The sequence below is a fragment of the Lentinus tigrinus genome (assembly GCF_003813185.1).
Source record: "Lentinus tigrinus ALCF2SS1-7 unplaced genomic scaffold L226scaffold_14, whole genome shotgun sequence".
Lineage (NCBI taxonomy): Eukaryota > Fungi > Basidiomycota > Agaricomycetes > Polyporales > Polyporaceae > Lentinus > Lentinus tigrinus.
Window position 1 is genome coordinate 116195 of NW_027137923.1, and position 26982 is coordinate 143176.

The 26982-nt window shown below is 55.7% G+C and overlaps 12 protein-coding genes across 12 annotated transcripts; 5 read left to right on the plus strand and 7 right to left on the minus strand.

Moving 5' to 3' along the window:
• Positions 1 to 64: 64 nt before the first annotated feature.
• L226DRAFT_82748 (uncharacterized protein) lies at positions 65 to 1981 on the minus strand. Its single transcript, XM_067687270.1, has 5 exons — positions 1801 to 1981; positions 1656 to 1733; positions 696 to 1606; positions 183 to 632; positions 65 to 128 (listed from the first exon to the last, which is right to left on the minus strand). Exons 2-5 carry the CDS (start codon positions 1700 to 1702, stop codon positions 118 to 120), a joined length of 1419 nt encoding a protein of 472 aa, XP_067534687.1. The 5' UTR covers positions 1703 to 1733; positions 1801 to 1981; the 3' UTR covers positions 65 to 117.
• Positions 1982 to 2845, minus strand: L226DRAFT_82747 (uncharacterized protein). The gene is made up of 3 exons (XM_067687269.1): positions 2433 to 2845; positions 2186 to 2346; positions 1982 to 2116 (listed from the first exon to the last, which is right to left on the minus strand). The coding sequence occupies exons 1-2, from the start codon at positions 2710 to 2712 to the stop codon at positions 2264 to 2266; spliced, it is 363 nt and encodes a 120-aa protein (XP_067534688.1). The 5' UTR covers positions 2713 to 2845; the 3' UTR covers positions 1982 to 2116; positions 2186 to 2263.
• L226DRAFT_82756 (uncharacterized protein) lies at positions 2536 to 4685 on the minus strand. Its single transcript, XM_067687271.1, has 6 exons — positions 4424 to 4685; positions 4094 to 4360; positions 3680 to 3747; positions 3419 to 3580; positions 3024 to 3362; positions 2536 to 2964 (listed from the first exon to the last, which is right to left on the minus strand). Exons 1-6 carry the CDS (start codon positions 4596 to 4598, stop codon positions 2800 to 2802), a joined length of 1176 nt encoding a protein of 391 aa, XP_067534689.1. The 5' UTR covers positions 4599 to 4685; the 3' UTR covers positions 2536 to 2799.
• A 576-nt stretch (positions 4686 to 5261) lies between these two features.
• On the minus strand, positions 5262 to 8648 carry L226DRAFT_613521 (OPT oligopeptide transporter). Its single transcript, XM_067686517.1, has 14 exons — positions 8256 to 8648; positions 8136 to 8195; positions 8043 to 8077; positions 7918 to 7973; positions 7845 to 7853; positions 7319 to 7783; positions 7170 to 7257; positions 7059 to 7118; positions 6977 to 7006; positions 6781 to 6921; positions 6355 to 6719; positions 5752 to 6275; positions 5541 to 5695; positions 5262 to 5480 (listed from the first exon to the last, which is right to left on the minus strand). The coding sequence occupies exons 1-14, from the start codon at positions 8405 to 8407 to the stop codon at positions 5434 to 5436; spliced, it is 2187 nt and encodes a 728-aa protein (XP_067534690.1). The 5' UTR covers positions 8408 to 8648; the 3' UTR covers positions 5262 to 5433.
• Positions 8649 to 10637: 1989 nt separating this feature from the next.
• On the minus strand, positions 10638 to 11839 carry L226DRAFT_546077 (ubiquitin-domain-containing protein; the record flags this gene model as incomplete). Its single annotated transcript, XM_067682393.1, has 4 exons — positions 10638 to 10773; positions 10895 to 11459; positions 11579 to 11630; positions 11711 to 11839. 4 exons carry the CDS (start codon positions 11837 to 11839, stop codon positions 10638 to 10640), a joined length of 882 nt encoding a protein of 293 aa, XP_067534691.1.
• Positions 11840 to 12090: 251 nt separating this feature from the next.
• On the plus strand, positions 12091 to 12656 carry L226DRAFT_546078 (uncharacterized protein; the record flags this gene model as incomplete). Its single annotated transcript, XM_067682394.1, has 5 exons — positions 12091 to 12096; positions 12158 to 12179; positions 12233 to 12273; positions 12331 to 12411; positions 12507 to 12656. The coding sequence occupies 5 exons, from the start codon at positions 12091 to 12093 to the stop codon at positions 12654 to 12656; spliced, it is 300 nt and encodes a 99-aa protein (XP_067534692.1).
• Positions 12657 to 13181: 525 nt separating this feature from the next.
• L226DRAFT_464312 (glutathione S-transferase) lies at positions 13182 to 14874 on the minus strand (the record flags this gene model as incomplete). The annotated part of the gene is made up of 8 exons (XM_067675850.1): positions 13182 to 13238; positions 13301 to 13394; positions 13477 to 13720; positions 13780 to 13973; positions 14040 to 14187; positions 14247 to 14303; positions 14360 to 14392; positions 14739 to 14874. The coding sequence occupies 8 exons, from the start codon at positions 14872 to 14874 to the stop codon at positions 13182 to 13184; spliced, it is 963 nt and encodes a 320-aa protein (XP_067534693.1).
• A 1914-nt stretch (positions 14875 to 16788) lies between these two features.
• Positions 16789 to 18786, plus strand: L226DRAFT_523504 (MFS general substrate transporter; the record flags this gene model as incomplete). Its single annotated transcript, XM_067678821.1, has 12 exons — positions 16789 to 16980; positions 17040 to 17087; positions 17150 to 17205; positions 17251 to 17281; positions 17334 to 17501; positions 17568 to 17722; positions 17780 to 17843; positions 17902 to 18027; positions 18086 to 18218; positions 18280 to 18388; positions 18453 to 18640; positions 18707 to 18786. 12 exons carry the CDS (start codon positions 16789 to 16791, stop codon positions 18784 to 18786), a joined length of 1350 nt encoding a protein of 449 aa, XP_067534694.1.
• Positions 18787 to 19277: 491 nt separating this feature from the next.
• On the plus strand, positions 19278 to 20665 carry L226DRAFT_535594 (uncharacterized protein). Its single transcript, XM_067680943.1, has 2 exons — positions 19278 to 19625; positions 19677 to 20665. Exons 1-2 carry the CDS (start codon positions 19483 to 19485, stop codon positions 20530 to 20532), a joined length of 999 nt encoding a protein of 332 aa, XP_067534695.1. The 5' UTR covers positions 19278 to 19482; the 3' UTR covers positions 20533 to 20665.
• Positions 20666 to 21041: 376 nt separating this feature from the next.
• Positions 21042 to 22651, plus strand: L226DRAFT_509267 (glutathione S-transferase). Its single transcript, XM_067678210.1, has 8 exons — positions 21042 to 21276; positions 21335 to 21367; positions 21431 to 21487; positions 21548 to 21695; positions 21768 to 21961; positions 22032 to 22195; positions 22269 to 22348; positions 22402 to 22651. Exons 1-8 carry the CDS (start codon positions 21162 to 21164, stop codon positions 22541 to 22543), a joined length of 933 nt encoding a protein of 310 aa, XP_067534696.1. The 5' UTR covers positions 21042 to 21161; the 3' UTR covers positions 22544 to 22651.
• A 16-nt stretch (positions 22652 to 22667) lies between these two features.
• Positions 22668 to 23994, minus strand: L226DRAFT_560830 (uncharacterized protein; the record flags this gene model as incomplete). The annotated part of the gene is made up of 2 exons (XM_067683389.1): positions 22668 to 23134; positions 23214 to 23994. The coding sequence occupies 2 exons, from the start codon at positions 23992 to 23994 to the stop codon at positions 22668 to 22670; spliced, it is 1248 nt and encodes a 415-aa protein (XP_067534697.1).
• A 1359-nt stretch (positions 23995 to 25353) lies between these two features.
• L226DRAFT_571592 (uncharacterized protein) lies at positions 25354 to 26910 on the plus strand (the record flags this gene model as incomplete). The annotated part of the gene is made up of 3 exons (XM_067684573.1): positions 25354 to 26242; positions 26321 to 26826; positions 26890 to 26910. 3 exons carry the CDS (start codon positions 25354 to 25356, stop codon positions 26908 to 26910), a joined length of 1416 nt encoding a protein of 471 aa, XP_067534698.1.
• Between the last annotated feature and the right edge of the window lie 72 nt (positions 26911 to 26982).

Here is a 26982-nt window from a genome sequence, read left to right on the forward strand (position 1 = left end):
TTGTTCCCTGCATTGCACAATGGAACTCGTTCAATAATGTGTTTCAGAGACAACCTCTCCCAATAGCCATTAGCCATTACAGATACTTGTATCTGATAGTCGAATATTGGTAGTAAGTTAGTCAAGTTCTGCGTATTTGCTGGTGAGCCAAGCCTCGACGTCCATGTGCACGGAACGCTTACCGTAACAGATGGGCGTAAACCACTGGAAGTACAAGATTCCCATCCCATCTACCCTCGGCAACTCCCTCTCCGCGATACGTCCCTCCAGGGCATAGATCCATGCGGGCGGTACCACCGGGAACGACTGGATGATCACAAGGACCCGCCGCAGCTCTGGGAATCTGTCGCGGTCGCATAGAGCTCTGTCCAGCGTAGACAGGCCCCATAGTTCGTTGGCGCTGGTATGCGCGTCGGCGTAGCCCCAGTCTTCCGGCAGCTTGATCCACAGTTGAAACTCGCGGAGGGTGGGAGGGATTGTGACGGAAAAAATGTCGGAGAACACGGAGGTATGGGTTAAGGAGTCCCCCTCCATACTATTCCAAGAGATGTGCAGTCGCAGAGAGGAGAGATTCGCGCAGGCCGGTAGGGACTGGGCGAGATGTTGCCATCGGCGCGGCGGAAGTGGTGGGGCTACAGTCGAATCAGAGGTAAGCAACAATTTCCGAATCTCAACCTCGTTACTCAACGACTCACCAAGGTGCTGTTCCCGCTCCAATGCTAGTAGCTCGGTGACGTCCAGATCAACGGTAGTCACAGAAGAACCCTGGACACGCAGAAACGCAGTGAGCTGTTCAGCATCTTCCCACGTGCTGCAGAACACCGATATACAACCCAGAGACCCAACGTGCACCAGCTTCTCGTAGAAGGCAAAGTACGCAGGGGTCGCGGCTCCCTCTGGCGCGACCACAGCGAGATGCCCGACAGCAATCGACCGGCTAGGCTGCCCAACCTCGAAGTCGCTGTTCTTGTTCTTGGCCACAGCGTCTCCCAGCCGGTCAAACCGCAACAGGTGGACCGAGGTAACGGGTAGCATGTCGAGAACGGTAGGGATGACAGGTAATCGCCTCCCTTCCATGTCTTCGCAGCAGACGTCGTCGACCTCGAGGGCTTCGAGCCACCCGGATGAGTCATTATGTCGGAAAGACCCCTCGTCAACACCAATGCCAGTGACTTGAAGTGTCAGGCAATCCAGGAATAGCCGCCTTAGACGAGTTAAAGAGGGGAAAACTCTAGAAAAGGCGGTGCAGTCTAGCCGAGCGGCACTTCCTCCCTCGCCCCAGAGGCTCAAGCTGCGAATTTGTTGTGTTACGTGGGGAGTTTCGGCCAGGAATGCGAGAAATTTGTCGAAATCCTCCTCTTCTGCGACGGAGACGGTGGAAAACAGGTAAGGCAGAGCCACTGCCCGCCACCGTCTCGAAACCAGACTACATGCAGCCATGGATTCCTTGTCTCGTCGACTGTCCAACACAGCGATGACCTGGGCGAAGACTTCGACCGGAAGGTCGCCTATCGAAGTCGTCGAGCCGCTTTGCGGTCGCCTGGGCACGTCTGGAAGAGCGGTTGCATACCACCTGCGGTGTTTCCGCAGGCTCTTCTTCAGACGGCTGAAGACACTCGTCAGTGGCAGCTAGTGACGTCGCCGGGACAACTCACCTAACATAGCGACCAAGATGTCTCTTGATGATCTTGACATTGAACATATTGCCCCAAGTTTGGTCTGGTGTCGTTCGTCTGCGGGTGGTTGCGAGTCCGAAATCGTGATTAAGTATCGCGTCGAGCAGGAGACTTCAGCCCTTACATATAAGTGGATCTCTCATCCTATGCAAACGCGCCTTGTATACCATTGGGGATTCTGCAAGGAGGCACTGCCCGATCCTTGTTCCGCTCGCTTACCTACTTCTTTCACGGCTAACCTTGCCACTGACCTCGCCGCATGTCGATGGCGTCGTCTTTGAAGTGCGTATGAAACAGCGACAGACTTGACATCTGCGCTATCGCGCAAATACAGGGCAGTAAAGAGCGCGAGTCTCGGATGTGTGATGTATCGGCGGCCAGGTCCACCTCGTCGTCGTCGAAGTTCAAGCTTCAAGGTCAAGTTCAACATGCAACTGGGACTACCGAGTCCATATATGGCACGGGAAGCGTGGGAACAATGCCGAATACTGAAAGAGCTGGAAACCAACTTGCTGACTACGTTCATGGATTCAGTGGCCAACGAGGCTTGCGAGCATGTTCTGTTCATTGCTTTCATGTGAACGTCCCTATTTAGGTTGCCAACTGTTACGCCCCAGCTTTACAGCGCCCAAAAACATGGGAGGAGGTAAAGCAGCAGTCCACGCAGTCCCTTATAGCTCAGGCGAAGAACGGGAAGGTCGTGAGATCAAGAAGGAATATTAGATCCTGTACACGTACGCATATCGTCGTACCTACAGTTTCTGTACACCCGGTTGTCCGCATCGAGTAAGGTCCCAAGTGAGCCCATTATATAAGTAGCTAAGTAGCTAGCATTGTCCGATAGTCTCTGCCGAGTAAAGACCGTAGTGGAAGTGAGCGACGGGTATCCGAGACTGTGTACAGCGATAGCAAGGGGGGACAACAGACAACAATGAAGGATACTCGTCATGAGCAGGAAGGGAATTATATGAAGCAATAAGATCGAGAAGCTGAAAAGTCGAGGGAGAAGTCCGATTGCCTGTAGAGGCATACACATGAGGAGGAGGAGGAGGAGGAGGAGGAGGATGTGCGTTCGTTGAGAAGTTTCACGGAGTCGTGCCGCCTAGCGAGTTCAGTAGGTAGCTCATGCAACGAGGACGGCGCCGATGATGACCGCCGCGCCGGCGACCATCATCTCGACTCCGCGACCTGAGAGGGAAGCAGCACCGTTAGAACCGCCGGTGGCAGGAGCGGAGCTAGAGGTACCAGCAGCCGAGCCAGAGCCAGAGCTGGACGTGCCCGAGGGAGCCTGAAAGCACGTAGTTAGTATGATGCGAAGATAACGACACTCGAGACAGCAGAACTCACAGGAGGGGCAGTGCTCCTGGACTGGGAAGTGGTAGAGAGTGTCCTTGAGGAGCCAGTCGAGCTCGGGACTCCCGAGGACGAAACACTGGAGCCGCTGGAAGCAGAGCTGCCGGATGCGGTGGTCGAGCTTGCGGGTGAGGCTGACGACGCGGTCGTGGTTGACGCCTGGACACCGCTTGAAGTGGCAGTAGTGGTACTACCGACACCCGGCGCAGAGATGGACTGGCCGTTACCGACCGTGTTGACCTTCTGGCACTGAGACTTCGAAGGGGCGGGATGCGCGGCAGGGGTGCTAGCCTGACCCTGGTGGAACGTCGAGGTACCGTAGACACCCATAGGCTGCGGATGGCGAATTAGTGAAGACAATTCGAACAATGTGTAGAGAGCACACATACCTCTCCACTGTCGCCCTGGCATGAGTCGAAGGAGCCAGCAGAGTAGTCGCCGGGCATGTTCCAGTCGCAGCCCATCACATCGTAGATATGCTGGCAAAGCGCAGGCGCCTTGGGGCCGTCCTTGCAAGCACGGATACAGAACTCGTTGTAGGCCATGAAGTTCTGAATTTTGGTACGTCAGTCGCATGTCAGGGAACCACTACAAAGACAGCAACAGGCCTACGCGCATGGCTGCGCAGGTAGAGGATTGGAAACACGTACCGTCCACTCGTGCATCTGAGCCATCTTCCCGAAAGCGTTCGAGAAGACCAAGCCACCAATGGGGTTGCCTACAGATTCAGAGTCAGTCACGCTTCAATCAACTCGTGTACAAAACGCGTGAGAGGGCGGCGAAGCGCAATTGCCTGTAGCGGTCAAGCAAGGAAGACTACTCTGGGAACTCGGGGCACAACTCCATCTGATCCGCACCAAGACGGGTGGTCGCAGGTGCTTCATACTGGGGGTTCATCCCACCATGGAGAAACATTCTGAGACTCCACCAAGGCATCAGTATGCCCCTAGCGGTCCTGTTCCCCGCATCGGACTTACGCCTCGCAAAGCTGCACGTCCACCAAGGGCTCGTGCGCGCCAATTTCATATTCGAATTCGAAACCTCTATCGAAAGCACACACTCACCATTACCATCCGCACCATGCGGGTCGAGTTCACCTCCCTCGTCGCCCTGCGGGATGTTGATCTTCGTGAAGTCACCAACACCGGTGACCTGGACGTAGTCGGGGGTCTGGACGAAGTGCGCGCCCTGAATTGTGCCATCTGGGATGACGCGCGTGCCGTGGCCGCCCTGGACGCACCACGCGACTTCGATACGTTCCGTGTTACCAATCACGGAGCCCGCACCAGGCTGTGGCGGGGCAAAGAGGCAGAAGTCATCAAGGGAGTTAACTACGGTCCCACAGCGGTATCAGTGCTTCGGCTCGGACATATTAAGGTACCATGCGGACGCACTGTAGACATTCTGGCACATGGAATTCTGGTCGCTGCCATTTCCACACTGGTTCGTGCCCGACTGGCCCTGCTCGGAGGTCTTGGGTGCGGTCTCCGGGAGATAGGTCGCGGAGTAAGTCTGCGCGAGCGCGACAGACGCGAGGGTCAGCGAGATGAGGGGAGCAGAGCGGAACATCGTAAAGAACGACACGATAGAACGCGGAAGGGGGAATATGGCGGAGGAGGGAGAAGGGAGGAGAGGGGAAGGCGCACCTCAAGGGCGAACGATGGCCAACTTATGAGATTCACGGGCACCTGGCCATTTTTCGCCGTGGTGGGCGGACAACATGGCCCTCACGATCACCTGTCCCGAAAGTTTCAAGGCTTCGGACTTCGTGCGCACCCGCCCTGCCACAAGTCTCGGCTCGGGGCGGATGTGCGTCTTTAATCTTGATGGAGTGTCCGATATCAGTCCGGTCACCCCGTGGGCTTTGTACATATATCATTGATTCATACCTGAGCGCGTCAAGAATGGCATCTTTCTGATAAAGACTGCCGGGGTCTTTTGAGCTGCAGTGTGCTCAATACATAGACGTTGAGGAGAATGTTGTAGCCTTCACCGCCCAAGCACTGCCTGGCCTATCAAGTTCCGTATCTCGCCAGACCTGGGTTAGTGAACTCCGAATCGACCTGATCGGTAAGTATGTCTGCGTGAGAGTCGAGGCCCAGTCCGGGTCGCTTCCGCCCTGGTCAAAGAGAGGAGGGCGTTTCCGATGGGCCCGCCCAAAGAGAGACTCGGTCCCGGAACGTTCCGCGCGTGACCGAGGGCGAGCCGCACGTGGCACCGAACATCCAAAGAAACCGGTAAGATCATATATTACAACGACCCAAGGCGTAATTGTCTAGGCTCGTACCAATCCCATACGCTACACGATTACAAAGAGGATATGAACTCACAAGAGGTATGCACCCTATAACGATAACACAACTGATGGACGACTTCATGAGCGTCGTCCATGGTGGCAGAAGATTTATCCACAGAACTGGAAGCCGGGGCACCCGATCGCGGTTCCGAAAACTGAGGACGAGCTCGATCAGCAATCAGGGAAAACAGATCTGACGGTAGGAAGACACATACGGGAACCATCAACCTTGGCCACAGCAAGCAGTGCCTGCAGTACACCACCGAGACCCTCGCCCGCGAGCATGCCAGCCGCGACAGCGAACATGTACATGTCGAAGCTCGCGGGGTTCCGAAGCATCCAGACGTAGTTGAAGACAGAGCCGGCAGCCCTGTAGGCACACAATGTCAGTCATCGCGCCAAGACACAACATACAAGCGCACTCACATCGCGATGGAATAGTAGACCTGAGGCACGACGAAGGCAAGACCGACAGCGTTCCAGTTCGGGACCCACACCCAGTACTTCTTCGGGATCCAGAGATGCTTGACAACAACCGAGATGACGGCAAACACCCCAAGTGCGATCGAAGTGTACCCAGAGGACGCGGGGATTGGAAGCTTCGGTGCAGACACTGCAACCGCGACGGCAGCCCATGCAGACACAGACGGCGCGCCGTACGTGCACTCGCCCGTAGAGGGCGGGTGCAGAATACACGGGGTCGCAGTAGTGAAAAGAATGAAGAGCCCGACGTTGAGGAAGACGGCGACGATGGCACCGCACAGCTGCGCGATGAATTGGTTGCGCGGCTTCGCGCGGAGGAGGTAACCGGTCTTCAGGTCCCCAGTCATGTCTGTCGACTGGGCGGCAGAGCCGGCGGCGATAACACCCGCAGTCAGGTTCATGATCTGGGCGGGGTTCTCAGCCAGACCCGCGCCCTTGCCAATACCACCGAAGATAAGTTGTGATGCCTGTCAGAAGAATGTGCGTTAGGTCCGTTCCCAGACTAAGTCGCCGCCCAGGAACCTAGTAATCGAGTGAAGCGCTCACCTTAGCGACAGTCGAGACAGGGTTGACATCCGTGGTACCCGCGCTCTGGACACCAATGAACGAGAAGAGGAAGCCGAGGATGAGCGAGAGGATGGCCTCGCCGACGTTCATCGAGAACATGGTCGCAAGGATCGCACAGCACATGATCACGGACGCCGCAAGACCCAAAGTCCACCACGAGGTCGGGACGCGGTGCTCGCGAGGCGACAGATCCTCGTCCTCGTCGGCATTGTAGTCAGGGTCCTGGCGGAACCACGAGACGGGGTTGAGGTTGATGCCGGCATTCTTGATGTTCCTATAGATGGAGCCGGAGTTCATGGCGAGGTCGGCGAAGGAATACAACAACATCATGAGTATACCGGGCCCTGCAAGGATTGTGAATAAATGATGTCCTGTACAATCGTTAGGTATAACCAAATGACTTACACAGAAGCCAGTAACGAGGGGAGGGTGCTGTAGTGTAGAGGGTCGGGTCGCTGAACGAGAGTGCCTGATATGTGATGAGGGGATATTCCTCCGAGATAGATTCACCGAACGCGAGTCCGTTCTTAACGAGTGAAGGTGCAACTGTAAGCATGAGTGAGTCCTTGTTCAATACGTAGGGGCGACTCTAGACACGTACTAATACCCCAAGCAAGGATGGATCCACCGACTTTCCCCACAAGTTAAATCGTCGTAAGCATCAAGTGTAACAAGTCACTTACAGAAGCTCCAACTGGCATTGAGACCGGAAAGCATACCAGCGCCGAAGAACGCGGGAGTAACTGTACGGTCCGCGTCAGCACCGATGCAGCTACTAGCGAGTAACGACTTACACTCAATCCACCAGCCATAGTTGTCCAGAGATATGATGCTCGTGAACCCGAGACGGTAGAGCGTCCAGCCAATATGCCAATCGTAGAGCTAAAAACAATTTCTCGATCAGTTCCCTTCCAACCTGTGCACAATCGACGAAGTAACTCACAATCCCGGGAGCATAACCCGTCATGACCTTGTAGACGAACACGATCAGGAACGCCCCAAGCAGCGCAAGCGACTTCTTGCGCGCCGCGATCGCGCCGGTCCGGCTATTATGCAGCGCACGGATCGTAATAGCAGTCGCCGCGGGGGTCGGGAACGTCAGCTTCTGCTTGACGATGTAGTACTTGCGGAGCGGGATAACGAAGAACACGCCAAAGAAGCCCGCACAGACCGTGAGCGCGATGAGCTTGCCGATGTCCTGCTTCGGGAGCGCCGACATGAGGTTCAGCCGGTACATCGCAGGGACCGCGGAGACGAAGAGGATGCCAATACCGCCCGCCGCCGTCGCAGCGGACTGGACAGTACAGTTCTCCTTGGGACCGAAGTGGCCGCCTAGGAGGCGGCCGAGCAGACCAGATTCAGGGATGGCCTTCGACAGAGGCTTGATAATTGCAAATCCGAAGATGGCCTGGGAACGGGCTGCAGTTAGCGGCAGCAATAAGGGCGGCCGTATCCTATTGCAAACTTACACCGAAGAGCTGCGGGTGGGCGACATCAGTCACAATGTGGCTCATGAGAAAGACATAAAGTTGGAAGACATACCTGGGGACCGAACGTGAAGCCAGTCTTGAGACCTAGGTAGATGTTGGAGGCACCGACTGCATGGGGAAGTTAGTAACGCCCGCAGGACCATCGGGGCCAGTAATAGTATCCATTTCCAGACTCACCGACTGCACCGAGAGCGCATCCCACCACGATGGCTCTACCGTCCGAGATCAGTTCCAGAACACCTCCCTGACCCTGCCAAGCAGAAGGCTTACCGCAGAGTGAGTTGGTGCGTCTCCTCGATTTCATCGGGGTCCACGGGGAACGGCTTCGTGCTACAAAGTTGTGTCAGTGTCAGTGTCAACTCGAAACAACACTCAGACTGCGCTACCCACATATCATGCGCGTTCAAGTCGTAGTCATCATGAAGCTCCGGTGCGTCCTTCTCCGTGTAGTTCTTCTCGTCGCTCGAGCCGCGCGAGCTCTCGCCATGAGTGAGCTCGGACAGGCCCTGAGCCCGTTCAGACTCGTAGATCGGGGACGACATGGTGGCAGCAGCAGCGCGTGCACAAGTTCTGGCAGTGATGGCCGCAATGAAGGCGAGGCTGGCACAGGACCACGAAGGTCGAAGTCGTAGGTCGGGAGGCGAGACGAGAGGAGTTCACAGTTTCGTGGGACCCCAATTATATACAGCTTCCCAAGGCCGTCGTGACTGGCATCACCTCCGGCCTGGGCTAAACCTCGCATGGGCGAGAAGGGCGATACCGCGGTGTGATGGGGTGTCAAGGTGGCGCTTCGCACCGTGGCCTTGGAGAGGAGCACGGGCCAACATGAGGGGAAGTCACCATGTGCACACTGCACAGGAGCCCGCTCGCCAAGTTCCCCCGCAACAGAATGGTTCGCCCCACGATCTTATCTGTGGGACGCATCTTGATCTGCGCCGGCTAGAGTAGGGTTCGTGACTCACCAGTGGCCATTGTGGTGGGGATCGTGTTTTTGCTGATGTCTGTAGAGTACACTACCTGCATCGAGTGCTGGCACTGAGGCTTTTGTTGATTGCATAGCTCATTGTGAGGGCTATTGTGCGCCTCGCACTGCTTCGTTGGTCTTTACCACATCAACGGCGCATATAGCGAGGAACCTATGACCGGCGAGCATGAGGGAAATTCCATATACAGAAGCAGAGAAGAGCACAGGAGAATCACACGACCGTACGCGTGCGAGAACAGATGCATCGACGGGGGGATTTGAGCGCCGGCACCATGCGGTTATCGCAAGATGGGCCGCCGGTTGCGAAATTGATGTGAGTTGTTGCAGAACGTAATGAACCTATTGAAACTTCGGTGATCATCCAAGCTGGTGCTGGTTACTTGACATCCAGGTGCTGATCCTGCATTACAAGGGGCGGTAAGATTGAGAACTAGACAACGAGTAGGAGATGGTACTTACGCTTGTCAAAATATCAAAATATCTGCGTCATCCGTAATCCCGTTGTCTACCAAGACATCTGCATGCACGTTGTAGCATCTTAACAAGGTTCTTCTGTAAGCCACCAGACTTTCTCGGGCGCAGATGAGCGTGTGGAAGTGTCTAGATAGGTTCTGTAAGAAGCCACGCTCGTGGATCTCGAGAGCGAATCTCCAAGACGTGCCTACCAAGGTGAGAGCCTGACGTGCAAGCTAGGCACGCTGATTCATCCTCAAGTCCCGGACAGCATCATGTCTAATCTTGTCTACACGGTCCCAGACCGGAGTGGAAACCGGAGAGACAGAACACTCTCCTCCCGCGTGGAGTGGTCTGCATCACGTCACGTCGTGGGTATGGATGGAGACGCGGTACAGTACCATCGCGAGTGGATGTGCACCAACGCCAACGTCAACGGCGGATCTCGCGAGGTACAGTACCACGCGGTCGTCCCGAAGCGCTTTATGCGTTGAACGGCGCCCAGCGGTGCCGAGACCTCTCAGCGTCCTCGTCCTTCCGGAAGCTCTTCATTGAAGGCTCTTGGCAATAGGGAATGTTGACAGGTTCGAACGCTCGAGGTGGAACGCTTATCTCGAGGAAGACCCGGTCGCACCAACGATAAGGCAGAACGCTGGGCATCCACATCGTGACCTCACTAGTCTCTGCCCTGGGCTTAGGATCTCATCCGTGAATATCGGGGAGAGTTGGGAGGACGTAAATGGGAGGATGATCCGGGAAGTATCTGGGCGCGGAGAAGTCGTGAAAAACTGCGAGGGACTTTGATCCAACGGGTGTATAGCGGTGCCCGCGCTGGTCGTTCGAGTGAGAAACCCTGATCTTCTCGAACGAAGCTGAGCATCGGACGCGCACAAGATGCGGCATCTGAAGGACATCGAAGAAAATTCTTCAGCGTGTTCCGTCATACATATGTGCTTGATGCAAATCCTGCCATCAACGCATACACAGAATCTGCCATCCAGTGAAGAAATGAAAGAAACACAGAACATGAATGATCAGAAGCCGAAGCGTACCATCCATCCGCCCTAACCACACTCCCATGCCGTCCAAGCTAAATGAATTGTTGACCGCCCACATCAATCGCCGACGAGCATAGCTTCTGCAGCCCGAGACGATTTGCGGTGGCAACCGTATGATGATTGTATTGTACAGAACTTCCTGATGCCCCACTAAGTCAGTCTTAGTGACACGATCGCTCAATCATACGACCCCAAGTCAATCATGAGACGGCACGTACTGGCAACCATTCCGGATAACCGTTGCGAGGCATCGGCGAAGTGGAAGGTAGATCGTATTTAGTTGCCTCCCATGCCGATGACGCCGACGGCGTCTCGTATCTTCGCGATTTCGCTCACGGACAGGTTTCCCTTGCTCGCGCAGAAGAAGTCTTCCCATGCGGCCGCCGCGTCGCTCGAATGAGGGAACTGTGATCTGCAAATGAATGCGCGGCGTTAATCTCGGCGGACTCGCAGATATGACGTCATTGGTAGGAGGTTAGGGGAGGAAAGTGCGCGGAGGGGAAGCGGTGAAGAACATAGAAAAGAGAACGCACTGGAGGAACGTATGCAACTTCTCCCAGAACTCCGGTTTCGCGATCGTCGTGTGGTAGGGAGTATCCGACACAGCACTCGGGGACGCCGGGATGTTCGACGTATCCAGGACCAAGGGAATATCCACCAGCTTCTCTCCGGGACTCGGAGTGAGGGATGGCGACGGTGACAGCACGACCGAGGGTATCCGTCCGTGGCCGCCTCTCGTCTTTGGCTCGGGACTTGGAAGAAGTGTCACGCTCTCACTCTCCGTCGTCAATGCAGACGCGGAAGGTGCTGGAGATGCGACAGGAGCGGGAGCGGGGGTAGACGTCTTGGAAGGATCCCAGTCGAAACCAGGCTTGACCATGAGGTTGATAGTGTCGCCGTCCTTAGCGGCGTACTCGCGAAGGAGCTTGCCATCTGCGAGCGCCTTGCCCTTGAGAAGTAATCGCTGCGCGTCGGCGGGAGGTGCGCCTGGGACAGCGGAAAGCTGTGCCTTGATTTGGGCGATGGTGTCTGTAGGCTGGACATCGAGGGTATATGCTTGCACGGGCTTCGTCGACTTGAACGTTACACTGATAGATCCTACACATCGTGAGGGACCAGCAGAGCAACCGTAAGTTGAAATGCATACAAGCGAGCAAGGAAAGATAATAGGGGTCGAAATGGCTCGCCATTCGAATATACAGCAGATATGCACGTACCAGTCGGTGCAGAGACCGCGCTACGTCGCTCAGGGGGAGGCGGAACGTCGATCTAAGCACAAGAGACGCGCCATTCACCAATGAGAACTCAAGAAGACATGCATATAAGCCTGTACCGCAGAGACGACTCACAGGCAGTACAGGGACCTTCTTGAGCTCGTTCTCCGGGGCAGTCTGATAGTCATTGCCGTACACTACGGGCTGTGAAGAAATCGCATTCGCAAAAGACTTGACAAACGCAAGCTCAGCCTGTTCAGCCATGGTCGTGCAAAAAATCGTGGAGGATATAAGTCGTGGCAAAGTCGTGGAGAGAGAACAAGCTGCAGCTGCGAGTCTCGGACGCGGGGCTGTGTGGCTCATTTCTTGGCGTCTATTACGCGTCTTAGGGTCACCTGACCTACTGTCACGGCGTGACCGCAGTCACCACCCTTAGCGCCGGGCCCGCTGGACGTCGGAACGACGAGCGCGTGGAAACCCAGACTACTCTCACCTTTCCATCCTCATTCTGAACCATGGCTGTATGTTTCCTTTACTGGCTGCAGAAAAGAGGGCGAAGATGCTGACAGTACTGCTCGATAGTCGGGATTCGGTTACCACGGAGGTACGCTTCGCTGCAAGGAATGAGGAGAGATATAAACGCGGACTGTCTTGCAGGTGTCCCTCGCTGCTTTGCATACTGGCAGGAGTTCTCCAAGGTACGCCCGAAACTTTATACTGCAGTGTTTGCTGCTAAAACATGCGATGCGCGACAGTGCTACGCCCAGACGGACGTCCCGAGCCAATGCGCGCCTCAAGCAGACGACTACCTTGAGTGCCTGCACCACACGAAGGAGGTGCGTAGCTCATAGTTTTCAACAGCCCGCAAGCTCTTATACACCCTAATTCGCTGTCACACTGCACCCTCGTACTCTCTGTGTCCTCCATCCAGATCAAGCGCGCGAAGCAGGTTCAGGCCGAGTTCCTCCGCAAGGCCGAGCACCAAGCACACGAAGGCCGCAAGGCAGCAGACATCCTCGCGGACGGTGTCATCGTTGGAGTGGGGCTTATCCAGCGGGGAGAGGCGGCGCATTCGAAGTAGATGGGTGTGTTTCTCATGCAATCCCTATCGCTTCTCCTCCAATTCCTTGCTCGAACGTTGGGCCGTCCCCCGTCAAGCCTGAAAGAGACAGCTTTAAACTCCACATGTACGTTCTCCCCGCTCCTCGTAACATCTCTCTGGCGACACTGTCATCATATGTATCGGCGCAAGGGAGCCTTTGCAGACCGCTTTAGACCGTCCTCCCCCACCTTGAAGCTAGTCTAACAGAAACCATTGTATGTCTGTTTTGCATCACACAGACGAGGCGAACGAGCCTCCACACCGCGAACAACCGCCGTCGCTGCAGCACTCTTGCCTAAGAGTGCATCCAACGCATCGAGACCCCATAACTGCAGCTTGCAGAGTCCCATCCCCAAATTCTTTTACTCCCTCGTCAACAAGTCCAATGATAGCAGTATGATCCGTCTTCCGGTAACGTACTCTTACAACACTTTCGTTTGCATTTCCCCATTTGTCGGCACCCACTCGCACTACATCAAAGCAATCTTCGCCCGGAACCCCACGTCACAGCGGGAGGATGCTCGGGATCGGGCCAACGGGCACGACGCGGGTGGGATTGATCTAAAGGAACAGGTTGCAGTCAGGGGGCGAAGAGAGGCGAGAAACGAGCAAAGAGCACGTACATGCGGGTGCGACCAATAATAATGCGTCTTGATGTGGTCAAAGTTGCACGTCGACTTGAACGCATCGATGTTCCAGTACAGCTTGCGCATCCACCTGTAATCGCACTTGCCGTCAGCCAGTTGTCTCTCGCTAGCGCAGCACACAGGCACGCAGACCAGGCTAATTGGTTACGTACAAGTGAATCGCGGGGTATCCGTCGCGGATCGTGCGCAGGTTGCACTTGAAGTGCCCGACGTACACAGGGTCGAAGCGGATGATGGTGACAAACAGGCGGACGTCGGCCTCAGTGAGCTGGTTGCCAATGAGGTACTCCTTGCCCGTCAGCATTTTCTCGAGGCGATCGAGTGACTCGAACAGCGGGATGACAGCCGCTTCGTAGGCCTTCTGTGTGGAGGCGAAGCCCGACTTGTACACCCCATCTGTGCAATCGGTCAGTCAGGAGGTGGGGAAGCCGAGGAGAGAACAGGGTGAGACGCACTGTTGACGGTGTCGTACACCCACTCGTTGACCTCGTCTATCTCCTTGCGGAGTGCCTCCGGGTAGAGGTCGAGCGCGGCCTTGTCCGAGGGGAGCTGGTCGTTGAACGCGGTGTTGAACATGCGGATGATCTCCGAACTCTCGTTATTCACAATCGTCCCTTCCTTCTTGTCCCAAAGCACCGGCACAGTGAATCTAGGGAACGGAGACGTGTGAGTTCATGCACACATGTAAGTGGGGGTGAGTGGGGATGGTACGCACCGGCCCTCGTAGTCGGGCTTGACCTTCAGGTAAAGGTCCTTGACGTGCTGGGCGCCATTGATGGGATCGTTGTCGGCACCCGGGAACGAGTCTGCGCTCGCGAAGGGCCATCCATTCTGGCCCATGTGCGGGGAGACGACGCTGACGTCTGAAAGCGGTGTCAGTGTACATGTTCGGTTTAAGGACGCGTCGAACTTACGAACTTACCAATGAAGTCTTCGAGACCCTTTAGCTTGCGGACAATGAGAGTCCGGGTCGCCCAGGCTGTACAACAGTGCGCGTTAGGTCGAAAGCGATGTCATACAACATAGATTACTTACGACAGGCGTACGAAACGTAAAGATGGTAGCGACCTGTAGATGACACAGCGTCAGTATGGGGTTAACTTCGTTGCCGGTATCACCAGGCGAGAGACATGACGTCAATATCAAGACACCTCTATAGAGGCTCTCCCCAACCGCTGAAGCGGACATCGCGAACAGCGGGGATGTTGCAGCAGCCCTCGAGCCATATTCTGCTTTTATCCAACGCGGACAGAGGCAGATGGAGAAGAGAGCGTCCTGTGCGCATCACGAACATCGGGGCAATACCGACGCGCCTGAGTCTCCCCAGTTTCTCCCGCACGAATCTCCTTCACCACTGAACACTCCGCTCACTGCCTTCCGCAACAATTTGGCGAATAAGATACGATGGACTCACCTTTCTCTGGTGCAAAACGTCCGTTCTTTTCGATAAATTCCCTAAACGAGGATGGCTTGCGCTTGAATGAGCCATCTTGCTCCGTTTTGCTCTTGCTGATGTCGCTGAAAGTTGAGACGTCGCGTTGGGTGCTCATGGTACGGGTTTGGCTGCAGGTGAGGTGGAGGTTGCGGTTGTAGTCGATAGCTCGCAGTCCTCGCGTATATATGTGTTGCGCAGAGCTGCTTGACAGTCGCGGAGATGGATGTATGCGCAAGAAGGGACGAAGGGGGCGCAGCTGATTCATCCCGAAGGGTGTTAGTAGGAGGTAGATGCCTTATAAGGCGCGGACACTTACAGGCACGTCATCGACGTACTCAGCGTCCCCGGTCGATCTCCTATCGTTTACGCCGAATGTCTTGAAATACGATCATGGCAGGCGGAGGTATTGGGCCATCGTGGGTGGTCTAATGCTAAAGGAGAATGTCGTACTGAGGGCGCATGTCCCTGGAGCGATCGGGAGGGAAGGAAGTCCTGAATCAGGGTGTTGTACTGACTACAAAACATAAGCATCGGCGTAAGCAAGATTTTAAGAGGATAAGCCAGGGATAAGTCTCGTGTTACCAACCCGCGTCTAAGGTTGATCATGGGGCCATTTATGTGGCTGTACCACGGTAACTCAACAAATGCTGGGTCCCATTTAGAACGTCCATGTTGATCCGAGTGACCCAGTCCTCCTCCTTGGACTCAACCACCATTATGCTCTTGGACCGTGTCACCGATTGCCAGCATAGAGTCTCTGGGTCAGTACTTCATCTTCTAGCTGAACTCTGACACAATTTCTGCTGGTCCATCGGCCCCCATCCTATCGCAATCAATCACATGCAAGAGGAGAAGGTTGCTGCTTTGGCACCCAAACCCTCGAAACCTATGTGAGTCCTTCGGAGCACTGAAATCACCGACAGCAGTTGCATGCACTTATCTAGATAACAGTGCCTCGTCAAGCATCGACTGACGACCGGTGCGAGTCGCGGACTCAAGTCGATAGAATTACCTTCGCTCCGCCGACCCGACCGCTAGGATTGCGTTCTACGCGTGTCTCGAAGTGGCGTCGCAAATGTTCGGTGGCAATAATTTGATAGTCTCCGTAACCGAAAGTGTCCGCAAGGTCTCAAACTCAGGCGATGGAATCGCCATGGCCCATGATCAATGCAAATTCAGTGCAACGGCCGCATCGGTTGCAAATGCGATTATCATTATGGGATCTGAATACTAGGCAGTATGCACGTGTTCCTTCACCGACGGAGTGACCATACGCATCATTTGTGTAGTATCGGCGAGTCTTAATCCTGTTTGACAAGCTAGGTACGTCACTCTCGGTCTCAGTCCGCGATTTATCCGGAAATGTTGAATTGTTTCGCCTTCAGAATGTTCACAGGCCCTGGTGGACCGTGCCCTCGACGGACTGAGCCACGCAACGCATTTTCACATGCAAGGCATGCCGACCGCGAGTGATACGCGTGCGCTGCAGCCTTCTCGACTTGGATCCGTGTTAGACCGTGTCAATCGATGCCGTCCTCCGACCCGAATCCGAGAGCACTGCTTCCTGTCTACCCTCAGGTACGGTGAGTACGCCTCGTCACCACTCGGGGTGCAGGCCTGTGATTTTTGCGGTTGTTTGACAGCATAGAGTGCAGATCGCCGATCCCGCTTCTTCCAAGACGGCGTCATGCTGTCCTGAAGCACCTTCATCGGGGCGTGGCAGCCCGAAGATATTGTTGGCCGCGCCACGCGTATTGGAAAGACCTAGAGGCCTTTGTGATGCTGTGTTTCACTCGGGGAGAGAACACTTTATCCGCGTGGACGCCAGTTGCAAGGCCGGGAGGTGCGTGATAAGCCGTCATTGAATGGGCTTGGGCCCGTCGACTCTGTATATCAGGCCAGGGCGAGTAGAACCGTGGCTTGATTTGCAAGCTTCCATCCTCACCGTGCATCCTCAGTCAGTCTACTTGCCCTGTCCCCGGTGGTACTGCTCCTCGCTGATCTCGTCGCCCAACAGTCGCAGGCCGTGATGACCTCAATGACAGAGCCCCGTCCAGCCTCTGTGGCTTCGTCTACTCCTACTGCCCACAACCCTCGAGCTCCTGAGCTCAGCAAGAGCCCTCTCGCCGGCGACGCGGAAAAGGGCGCCGTAGGAGGGGGCGTCGAAGATGTGGACGACTGTCCTGATGGTGGTCTGAGGGCTTGGCTGGTAGTCCTCGGGGTGAGTGATCCTTTCCTCCTTCGTTCCTACTCTTGTCCATTGCTGATGACTCCTCTCAGGTCTCGTCAGGTATCTGCACAACGTTCGGGTTCGTCAACGCTTGGGGAGTGAGTGGAGACAGTCTTGTACATCGCCTTTCACGAGCACATCTGACGGTTGACCGGCGCAGATCTTCCAAGCATACTACGAAGAGTACACCCTGAGGAATATGTCCCCGTCCGATATGTGAGTGCCTCCAAGTCGCTCTCTATGCACATGGTGCTCATACAGTCGTCTCAGTGCATGGATCGGTTCCATCCAAGTATGCCGCACCAGTTTTCACCATTGATGACCGTCTGACCGTCGTCACGCAGTATGCTCTCGTCTTCATGCCCGGTCTCGCGTTCGGTAGGCTCTTCGACATGGGCTACCTCCGTCTGCCCGTCGGCCTAGCCTCTGCACTGCTTGTAGCATGCACCTTTCTGACGGCAGAGTGTAAAGAGTTCTGGCAGTTCCTGCTCTTCCAAGGCATCGGCATAGGGGTGAGTCGCCCGCGACATCTATTTACACGACTATCCGCCTTGTGCTGAGCGTCTCCCACCCTGCAGCTTGCTAGCGGGATCGTGTTCAGCGCAGGATCGGGCGTCGTCGCGCACTGGTTCCGCAAGAAGCTGGGTCTCGCTCTGGCGTGCATGGCGAGTGGCTCGAGTATCGGCGGGACGATCTTCCCGATCATCCTGAGGAACCTCATCGAGACGCAAAGGTACGTCCCTCATTCATGCACTCGCCGGTACGTGACAATGTACCAATACCTCGCCAGTTTCCAGTGGACGCTCCGCATCACCGGCTTCATCGTAGCTGCCTTCCTGCTCGTTTTGAACCTTGTGCGGCCTATCACTTTTCGTGCCTGCGTGGCTCGTGGCTGACGTCCCTTCGTTACAGACTATCGCACGACGACTACCCCCTAACCCGCACCCGGGCCCCTTCATAACCCTCCATATGTTCAACAGTGTCACATACTGTGTCTATTGTCTGTCCTTGCTCGTCGGCTTCCTTGGGCTATACACGGTAGGTCCCAGCCACGATCTGCAACACGTGAAGCAATATGTACTGACGGGTGTTGTAGTGCTTGACCTACCTGTCGCTTAGCGGCCTCCTCGCAGGCGTCGACGCGGACCTTTCCTTCTACCTGCTGTCGATCGCGAATGCGTGTTCGCTGGTCGGCCGAATCGGCGGAGGCGTTCTAGCAGACCGCTTCGGTAAGTCAGACTGACATTCCTACGACACGTGATACTAGAGACTAACCATCGACCTACACAGGTGCTATGAACGTCATGATCCCGGGCACGCTGGTTGCCGGCGTCATGACCTACGCATGGCCTTTCGCCAAAACCAAGGGACCGCTCGTCGCGGTATCTGTCCTCTACGGGTGCGTCTACCTTCCTTTGGCTTCCCTTCCGAGTGATGTTTGCTGAGTTCCGGGCCTCTGCTAGTGTCTCGTCAGGCATCTTTGTTGCGATCATGGCGCAGCCCCTCGTGCGCATGGGTAAGGTCACAGAGGTCGGCATGCGCACGGGTATGGCGTTCACGATCATGTCCTTCGGCGCCCTCGCTGGCCCACCCATCTCCGGAGCTATCTTTGACCACACAAGCAAGTTCGAGAACGTCGGATACTTTGCAGGTCAGTGACATATCGGTTCTCGTCGCATCTGAGGCGCGAGAGCTGACCAGGGCATGTATATCGCAGGATCGACGATCATGGCTTCTGTTGCCCTGATGGTGGTAGCGCGACAGCTGCTTCTTGGGAAGTTCTTTGGCCATGCCTGAAAATTTCTCTTGTACGATGCAGACATCTCATGACTTTACGACATTTATTAGATTGATCCACTCTTTATGCTACTCCTCTCTCTTGCTTTCACTGTCACGTATAATATTCCTAGTCGTTGCCTCAAGCGGGCCCGGCTCTGTCCGTTCGCACAACCTAGACGACCTTATGCATCCTATCCTTGGCAAGGAAACTGTATTCTATTATCACACACTATTCTTATTCCCAATGCTCATAGGCTTATACGGTCAAGCTACGGAGACTGAGTACTAAGTGGTGGTCGTGGATTGACGGACAAAGACCCAGACCGATTCCCCACCAAATAGGCAACTGTGATGTGAGCCCGGCCACGAGGGAGAGATCCAGAGGGTCGTGAGACGATCACACACCTGCGTGAAAAGACGAGGATGGCCTTGTTGTGGCAAACCCCCCGTAGACGCCGGTGGCGGGCCCTCTGGTTGCCAGAGATGGTCAAGACACTTGTTCCCGACCACATTCCCCGGTCCTCGAGGTACACGTCTTCCAACCCCGCTTTCGACGATAAAAGACGACGACGAGATGGACGGAATGGCACCCACTCTTGTCTCTGATTCCCCACCTAGCACCCACCGACCCCCCTCCCTCCCGGCGAGATGAACCCTTCTCATCATACCTTCGCGCACCAGCAATCTTCTTCATGGCCAGTTACACAGTCCGATATGTTTGAGTATGCTCAGGCAGCGGACTCGGACTATCCTGGACCTCAATATGCATGCCAAGTCGCAGGCCGGGGAGAGAAACGCTCGTACGCGCCCTCGTATGCTGGGTATATGGGTATTGACGAAGAGCTTATGGCGAACTAGTACGTGACCTCGCTCACCCGCGCGTTCGATTTCACCAACTATCTGCGTAGTTTACTGTTCGAATTCCCGAACTCATCGATCGCGTCTTGCAATGCGACTGCACAATCTGCGCCCGCCACATTGTCGAGCACATCCTACGCAGCGTATCCTATCCCTCCCAATCCCAACTCCTCTCCATATGCAACCGTCTCGACACAACAATACACGCTCGCCAATTCCCAGAACTATGACGCGTACCAAGGCAACGCCGTTGGCACGGTCAACCAAGACGTTCCGTATCCCGATCCTACTCACATCTATCCCCCTGCGCAAGCAACATTCGTCGATCCTGCATCGCTCTTCGGCTCTGGTCACCAAGAGCCTTCCTTAGACCCCGCGCGCTCTGATCCAACACTTTCAGCTTCCTCTTCCAGCTCGCGCACGCGGCATTCGTCCTCGCGCACATCAACGTCTTCCTCCCCATACCCATACCCGTCTCCTTCTCCCGACTCGGAGCTCTCCCGACCCGACCTCATCACCTGCAAGCGGCGCAACCTCGCAGTCGCGCCCTCAGAAGCCCTCCCGCCCTCCGCAGCGCCCCACAGCAAGTGGCAATGCCCCTACTGCCCGCACTTCCAGCACAACCGCCGCTCGCCCGACTTCAAGCGGCACCTCGCAACGCACACGCGCCCCGAGGACAAGGCCTTGTGGGTGTGCTGCGGGGTCCCGCTGCTCGAGGCGAGTGCGTGTGGGGTCCCGGAGAAGGTGCAGCGTGGGGAGCTGTTCGAGTTCGAGGGCGTGTTCATGGTGGGAGGGTGCCGGAAGACGTTTAGTAGGAGGGACGCGTATGGGAGGCATCTTGCGAGGGAGACTGGGAGGTGCTTTGGGGATGCGCATGGGTTGTACCAGCCGGGGAACCGAGGATGACGTTGGCGAGCATCTCGGTAGTACTGTAAGTAGCACGCTGTCTTCACTTGCGTTGTAATCTTACGAGAACGTGGATGAATATTCTGTCGCCAAAAATGCATGCTCAGATGCTGCGCCCGGACATCCTTCTCTCGCCGCGGATAGGTATGTACGCTAGTGCAGACGGCGAGACACGCCAGGACAATACCATTGATAGCATTGGGATAATTTTGATTAAAATATATTTCAAGCCGTTACCTTCTGTAGAAACACTGAAGCAAATTCTTAAGACAATGCTATCCTGATGACAAATTAAGACAAGTACTCAGCCTCCTGAGAGGAGTCTGAGCGCGCCATGTACTAGCTACTAAGGCTACCACTTGTCTCGCCGTTGCCCTTTGGAAGTCAGCAGTCCTGAATCTTGTACGTTGTACCCTGCTAGAAGCCGTAAGCCGTCTGACTTGCATCAATTGCGTCATAGGAGGATGACATCCAACAAGCTTCAGATGCCAAAGTTCGTGAGTAAGCAACATCCCCTGCAGGCGACACGATCGCGCTCATCTCGCGCAGAGTTATAAGCTCGCGCACTCCTCTAGTGAGGTTACATTGGCATCCTCTATCCTTGTAGGACACAACCTCGCAAATCCACCATGAGCAGCACAGACGTCTTGAAAGGTCTGCATAAGCCGGACGGATCGTTCAACCGCGCGCCTTCCTCCTTCAGAGACGTCGTCAAGAAAGGCGGACGTTTCGAGCCGGAGAAAGGTAAGTTGTCGTGGCAGTCGAGCCGAATGTATTCAGCTGAGATCCTATATTTTCATAGGTCGTTACCACTTGTTCATCTCGTACGGGTGTCGTAAGTCGCCGGCAGGCATTGGTGGCAAGAAGTAGTAGTCGCTGACAATCTGGTGCGCTGTAGCTTGGGCTACTCGGACGCTCATCGTTCGCAAATTGAAGGGACTTGAAGACTTCATTGGTACAACCCTCGTATTCGCCGCTGCCGTTCTCGCACTAACACACGCCGCTCATCCACTAGGTGTTACCTCGGTGGCGCCACACTTGGGTGAGAACGGATGGCCGTTCGCCAAAGTTGATTCCTTCCCCGGTGCCGAACGCGATCCATTCTACGACTCGGAGAACACAAAACAGATATACCTCAAGGCAGCGCCAGACTATAACGGCCGGTATGTGCGGCTCCCGCTCACGGGTGTTACTCCGCAACTTACGGTTGGGTATGAACTTTGCATCTTCGACAGGTATACAGTACCTATTCTGTGGGACACGAAGAACGAGACGATCGTCAACAACGAGAGCTCCGAGATCATACGCATCTTCAACACCGCCTTTAACCATCTCCTCCCGGCTGACAAGGCCGCTATCGACCTCTACCCCGAAGAGCTTCGCGGCGAGATTGACGAGCTCAACGGATGGGTCTACGAGACTGTCAACAGTACGTGCCACACCCGCCAGTATCCGACATCTCTAACCTCACATCTACTCGTTCTCGCACTCACCGGTAGATGGCGTCTACAAGAGTGGGTTTGCGAGGTCGCAGCCAGCCTACGAAGAGGCTGTCTACAAGCTTTTCGACTCGCTCGACCGCCTCGAGAAGATCCTCACTGGCAAGGACCACCTCGTGGGCAATCGGTTGACCGAGGCGGACGTCCGTCTCTTCGTGACCATCGTACGTTGATGCGTTCTGCACTTCGCTCCAGCCCTCACTACGCCTCACTGGTCCCTCGCACACCTCACCTCAGATTCGCTTTGACGTTGCGTACCACGGCGCGTTCAAGTGCAACATCCGCACTATCCGTGACGGATACCCGGCTATTGACCTGTGAGCTGCCATGGTCTCGAGTTCTCGACTTATCTGACGAGGGCCTCGAACAGCTGGCTGCGTAAGCTATACTGGGGCAATCCAGCCTTCTCGGAGACGTGCAACTTTGCCCACATAAAGGAGGGTTACTATCAGCTGAACAACCGAAACAAGATCGTTCCCGTCGGTCCGATTCCTAACATTCGCCCGCTATGAATCTCCTGTTTCGCCTGTATTGGCAGCCCAATCACTCGAAGTTATGCACAAATGTCCATGTTGTCATGCTTCTATGCTTCACGTCGAGCTATCAAGGATGGTACGTCGTATGAGATCTACTTAGCTACGTCGTACGAGAGACAACTTCAAGCAGAACGCCAGCTGAGAGGTTCGGCAAAGCCTGCGTGATCGCCTCCTTCAAGAAAGGGACGTCAACGCGCCGAGCCTCAGAGATCCCCACCTCAACCTTGACGCTGCGCAGCTCCTGCAACGTCTTCGCAGACAGCGACAGCGCGGCATCCAGCGCTGCCAAGTCCCAGAGCTCCGGCCTCGTTCCGGTCGTGAAGGCGGGCTTCATCGAAATCGTGAAGCCGTCGCAATCGAGGCCCACAGTGACCTCGCGAAGCGTCCGGGGGAGGTTCCTCGGGGTGAAAATGCCGCTGAACAGGGACAAGCGAGGGTCGTCTCCTGGATGGGCGAACGACGCGCGGATCTCTGAAGGCCGTACGACTGGGACGGCGATGCGGAGCGTCTCGAGGTTGCGGCAAGCCAGCAGGGCTTCTCCGAGGCTGGCCCAACGCACGGGAGGAGCTGTCATGATTGATTTCCAGTGTTAGCTCCGACCTCCTTATAATAACGGCAACTAAGACCAATCAAGGCTGCGACTCACCATCCTTCATCCTAGTAACCTCATGCACCAGGTGCGACAAGCTGACGTCGAGCGAGGTGATCATGGCGCCAGCGTCAAGAACGAACGAGCAGAGCAAGCCGAGCTGATCCGGAATCTCGACGGCCACAGTGAGAGAGCGCAAACGGCTCCGATGGACGACGGTACGCAGAGGGCCCAGCAGCCCCGCAGCGGTGCGCGTGACGACGAGGTCCGGGATCACCAGCGCAGTATGCCGGCCGAGTGTGACGAAAGGAGAGACTCCATCTCTCAGCGCGATGCGCCCAAAGTGGACGGTGTTGATGGAGAGGACCGAGAGAAGCGCAGGCAAGAGAGCGAGCGTGGACCTGTGATCGTAAAGTTCGAGCCGTTGGAGCCTGAAGGGAGCGACCGCGTTGCCGATGCCGCGCTGCGAGCTGCGCTTGCTCGGCTTTATGTTCTCGAAGATGAGCTGTTGCAGTCCGACAAGGACCGGGAGAACGTCAGCGAACGAGACGCAGTCGAACGACGGCATCCTCTCGTCCGTCACCATGATCAAGTTGACTCCAGCCTTAGGGACGGGGTAGCGGACACGCTCGATCTTGCGTTGGAAGGAGATGGACTTGACCAGCTTTGCAAGGTGCGGGTGACCGAGCAGGAAGGAGAAGAGGCCGCTGAATGTCGTGTTCGACTTCGCGATGATCGAGGAGAAGACCAAGGGAAGGCAGATGTCTCTCCAGCTCTTCGACAGCAGGGAGCAAGACAAGAGGGTCCGTTTGTCGGGCCTGAGGGACTTCAGCACCATGGTGCGGAGCTCCACAGGCAGCCCATCTAGGGTGGCGCGCCGTAGGCTCATGCTATCCATGAGCGCGGGGTGTGGCATCAGATGCAGCCACTCAGGAAAAGCAGGCAGATCTACGAACTTCGTTTCGAGCTTTCGATGCGTGAAATAGCGGTCGGCGTGCAGTGGCGAGGAGAGGTAGACAATGTTCTGAGATGGAGGTAGAGGTCAGCACCTGTCGACAACTTATAGTAGTGAGGAACAAACCGAGCCATGTGCGGGCGTTGCAACAGTCCGAGCTCGAACAATGCGTGAGCCACTGGAGACAATGTCAGTGGCGGCCACCTCGTGCGTGTCATGACAAGGTCGCTATAGCGTCGCGACAATACTTGGGCTCCATCGGGGTACCGTGCATCCAGTGGAGTACGGTCGTCATGCGCAAGGTTGAAGAGATAGCGTGCGGTGCATGGAGAATAGAAGAGAGTAGACCGGCCGGAGTCGAGGAGACAACGGGCTGCAAGTGGCGTGGGTGATGCTCACGATAAGTACGAATACTCATCAAAATAACAGGTCAACATAGTCGCGGGTTGCTGCGGGCTCCGCCCTTTGGATTTTTGAACGCGCCATGACGACTCTGGCCTCCTAACCAATGCGAAAATGTATGGGGCGACCAGGGCTTGCGCTGCAACGTGGAGAAACACGCGGCGCTCGACGCGCCTTCGACAAGGAAGCAGCCTAGTGTAGCACAGATCGGGGACGCCGCGAGTCTGCAATGACCGGATCAAAGAGAGGTGGTGGATGTGGGTCGAGAGACCTAACAGTCGTTGTGATGAGACTACCGTTGTGATGAGACTACACAAGTACCTTCAAAACCAAACAGATGTAAGATCCGCACTGGTAAACCTATAGTAGTCTCTCAGGCTCCGTGTGTGCGTGCCACCGTAGCTCCATGTGAGGTACTCCTGATTGGTCCTATGGGATTGCTGACGCTGGTTCACACTCGCAGACGGGAAGAGAAAGAGACAGAATTGGTGATTGTCCCATTTGATGCGGCACTTCGAGACTATATATGTGAGGAAAACGAGCTATGTTGCTTGAGTCGCGGCGAAAATTTTGTCGCCAGAGGAGGAGCAGGAAAAGGTGGTAGTGGTAAGAGTCGGACCGTCGCGAAGCGCCGCTTTCAGTTACAGTGGCCATAGCCGAGGCGTTGAGGTGACCTGGTCGTTACCCACGATCCATCCTTCGACGGATACTACATCCCTCCCGATCTCCCGCTTCAAAATCAGATCGTGTACATCAAGACGCAAGGAAGTTAGTTATGAATTATTCTTCAGGATGACACACTCTGCACCCGGATCCTGACAGGATCTCTACAGTTTATACATGGCGACCGGAAGCGATAACTCCACGTCCTGCGCTATAGCTCGACTACCTCTTGAGCTACTCAGACAGGTCTTTTTCGAACTGGCAGATCAGGAGGATCAGTACTCCCTCAGGTCCTGTATCACCGTCTCGCAAGACTGGCATGAGGTTGCCCTCCCGGTCTTCTTGCGTCGCGTTGTGATATTGCACCACGTCTTCAAAGACCGCTTCGCCCTGTTCGGCGTTTGGTTACAGACACATAAAGACATGAGGAAGAATATCAAGGTTCTCGAGTTTACGGCAGACATATATCTCGACAGAAGGAATGCGAAACGATCATCCCATATTGATGTTTTCCTGGACACACTCAAAGATGTCCTCCCAGACCTCCCAGCGCTCGACGAGCTACACCTCACGCGTGCCATTATTCTCGCACCATCTACCCTCTCCTCAACTACCCCTCCTCGCCCCATACGAGCACTCACCCTGCATGCCACCGAAAACCCGTATGAGACTGGCGACGACGACGAGGTCGTGGGCGGTTACAACTATGGCTTTGGTCTCTCGATGTTCTCAGCACTCTCCGCTATGCTGTCTCTCGTGGCACCAGACACTTTGGTCCTCAAGGGCGGATACACTTTCCTCAGCAACCCCCCAGGGAGCTTTCCTGCCCCAACGAACATGAAGATACGTCGGCTGGACCTTGGCGAGTACTGGCTCGATCTGCCCTACTGGCGCGGCCACCTCGCGCCGGGTACCCTCGAGCACTTCACCGCGATGTGGCCATGGCGGGACCGCAACAACGATCGAGCACACCAGTTCCATGCACTGATGGAGAGCGTCGGCACTGCCGTCCGGAGCATCCAACTCTGCATGTACCACCCGGAGGCCAACATGGTCTATTTTATGCGTGCGTGTCCCACTTGAGAGTTAGTAGTTCAAGCGCGACGCTGACGAGACGCGAACCAACTTCGCTCCTTCCATGTAGTAAATCCGCATTTCAACGAAGGCGAAGACTGGGGCCTCCTAGGCCGGACGCTCGGCGCATGCACCCGTCTCCGCAGCCTCGCCCTCCGCATGCCCGTATACGCACTCATGCCCGGGGAACAGGCTGACGACTCGGACTTCTTCTTCGGAATCAGTTTCCCGCCCCAGCACAAGAAGAAGTTCTATTCCTCCGTCTTCTCCGCCGTCCCGCGCTCGTTGCGCAAGCTAAAGCTCGTTCTTGACGTCGAAACGCCTCCCTGCAGCCGCGCGAACCCGAGACTGAGTCAATCCCAGAGAATCACGATCGACGCTCTCGGCCTCGAGGCGTTGGGTGAACCTTGGGTGCTCGAGCGGTTTGCGCGTTTGGAACGCGTCGAGGTGGTGATACCCACCGGCCCAGGAGTAGTGTATGGCTGCGACGAAGTGCTTGAGACTAAGCTCCGACGTATGTTGGGGAATCTGTCGGATGCGGGGATATTGAGGATCGTCAAGGTGCCGTCCGGGAAGGTGAGCATGTTTTGCGATTTCACTCACTGGCTCGCCACTGGTCTGACAGTAAGCATGACACAGGTCGAATGGATGATGCCATGATGTTTGTTAATGAGTAGGAAGGCGGCGGAGGCCTGCTCCTCTTGCGCTTGCCTATGCTGCTATACACCGCCC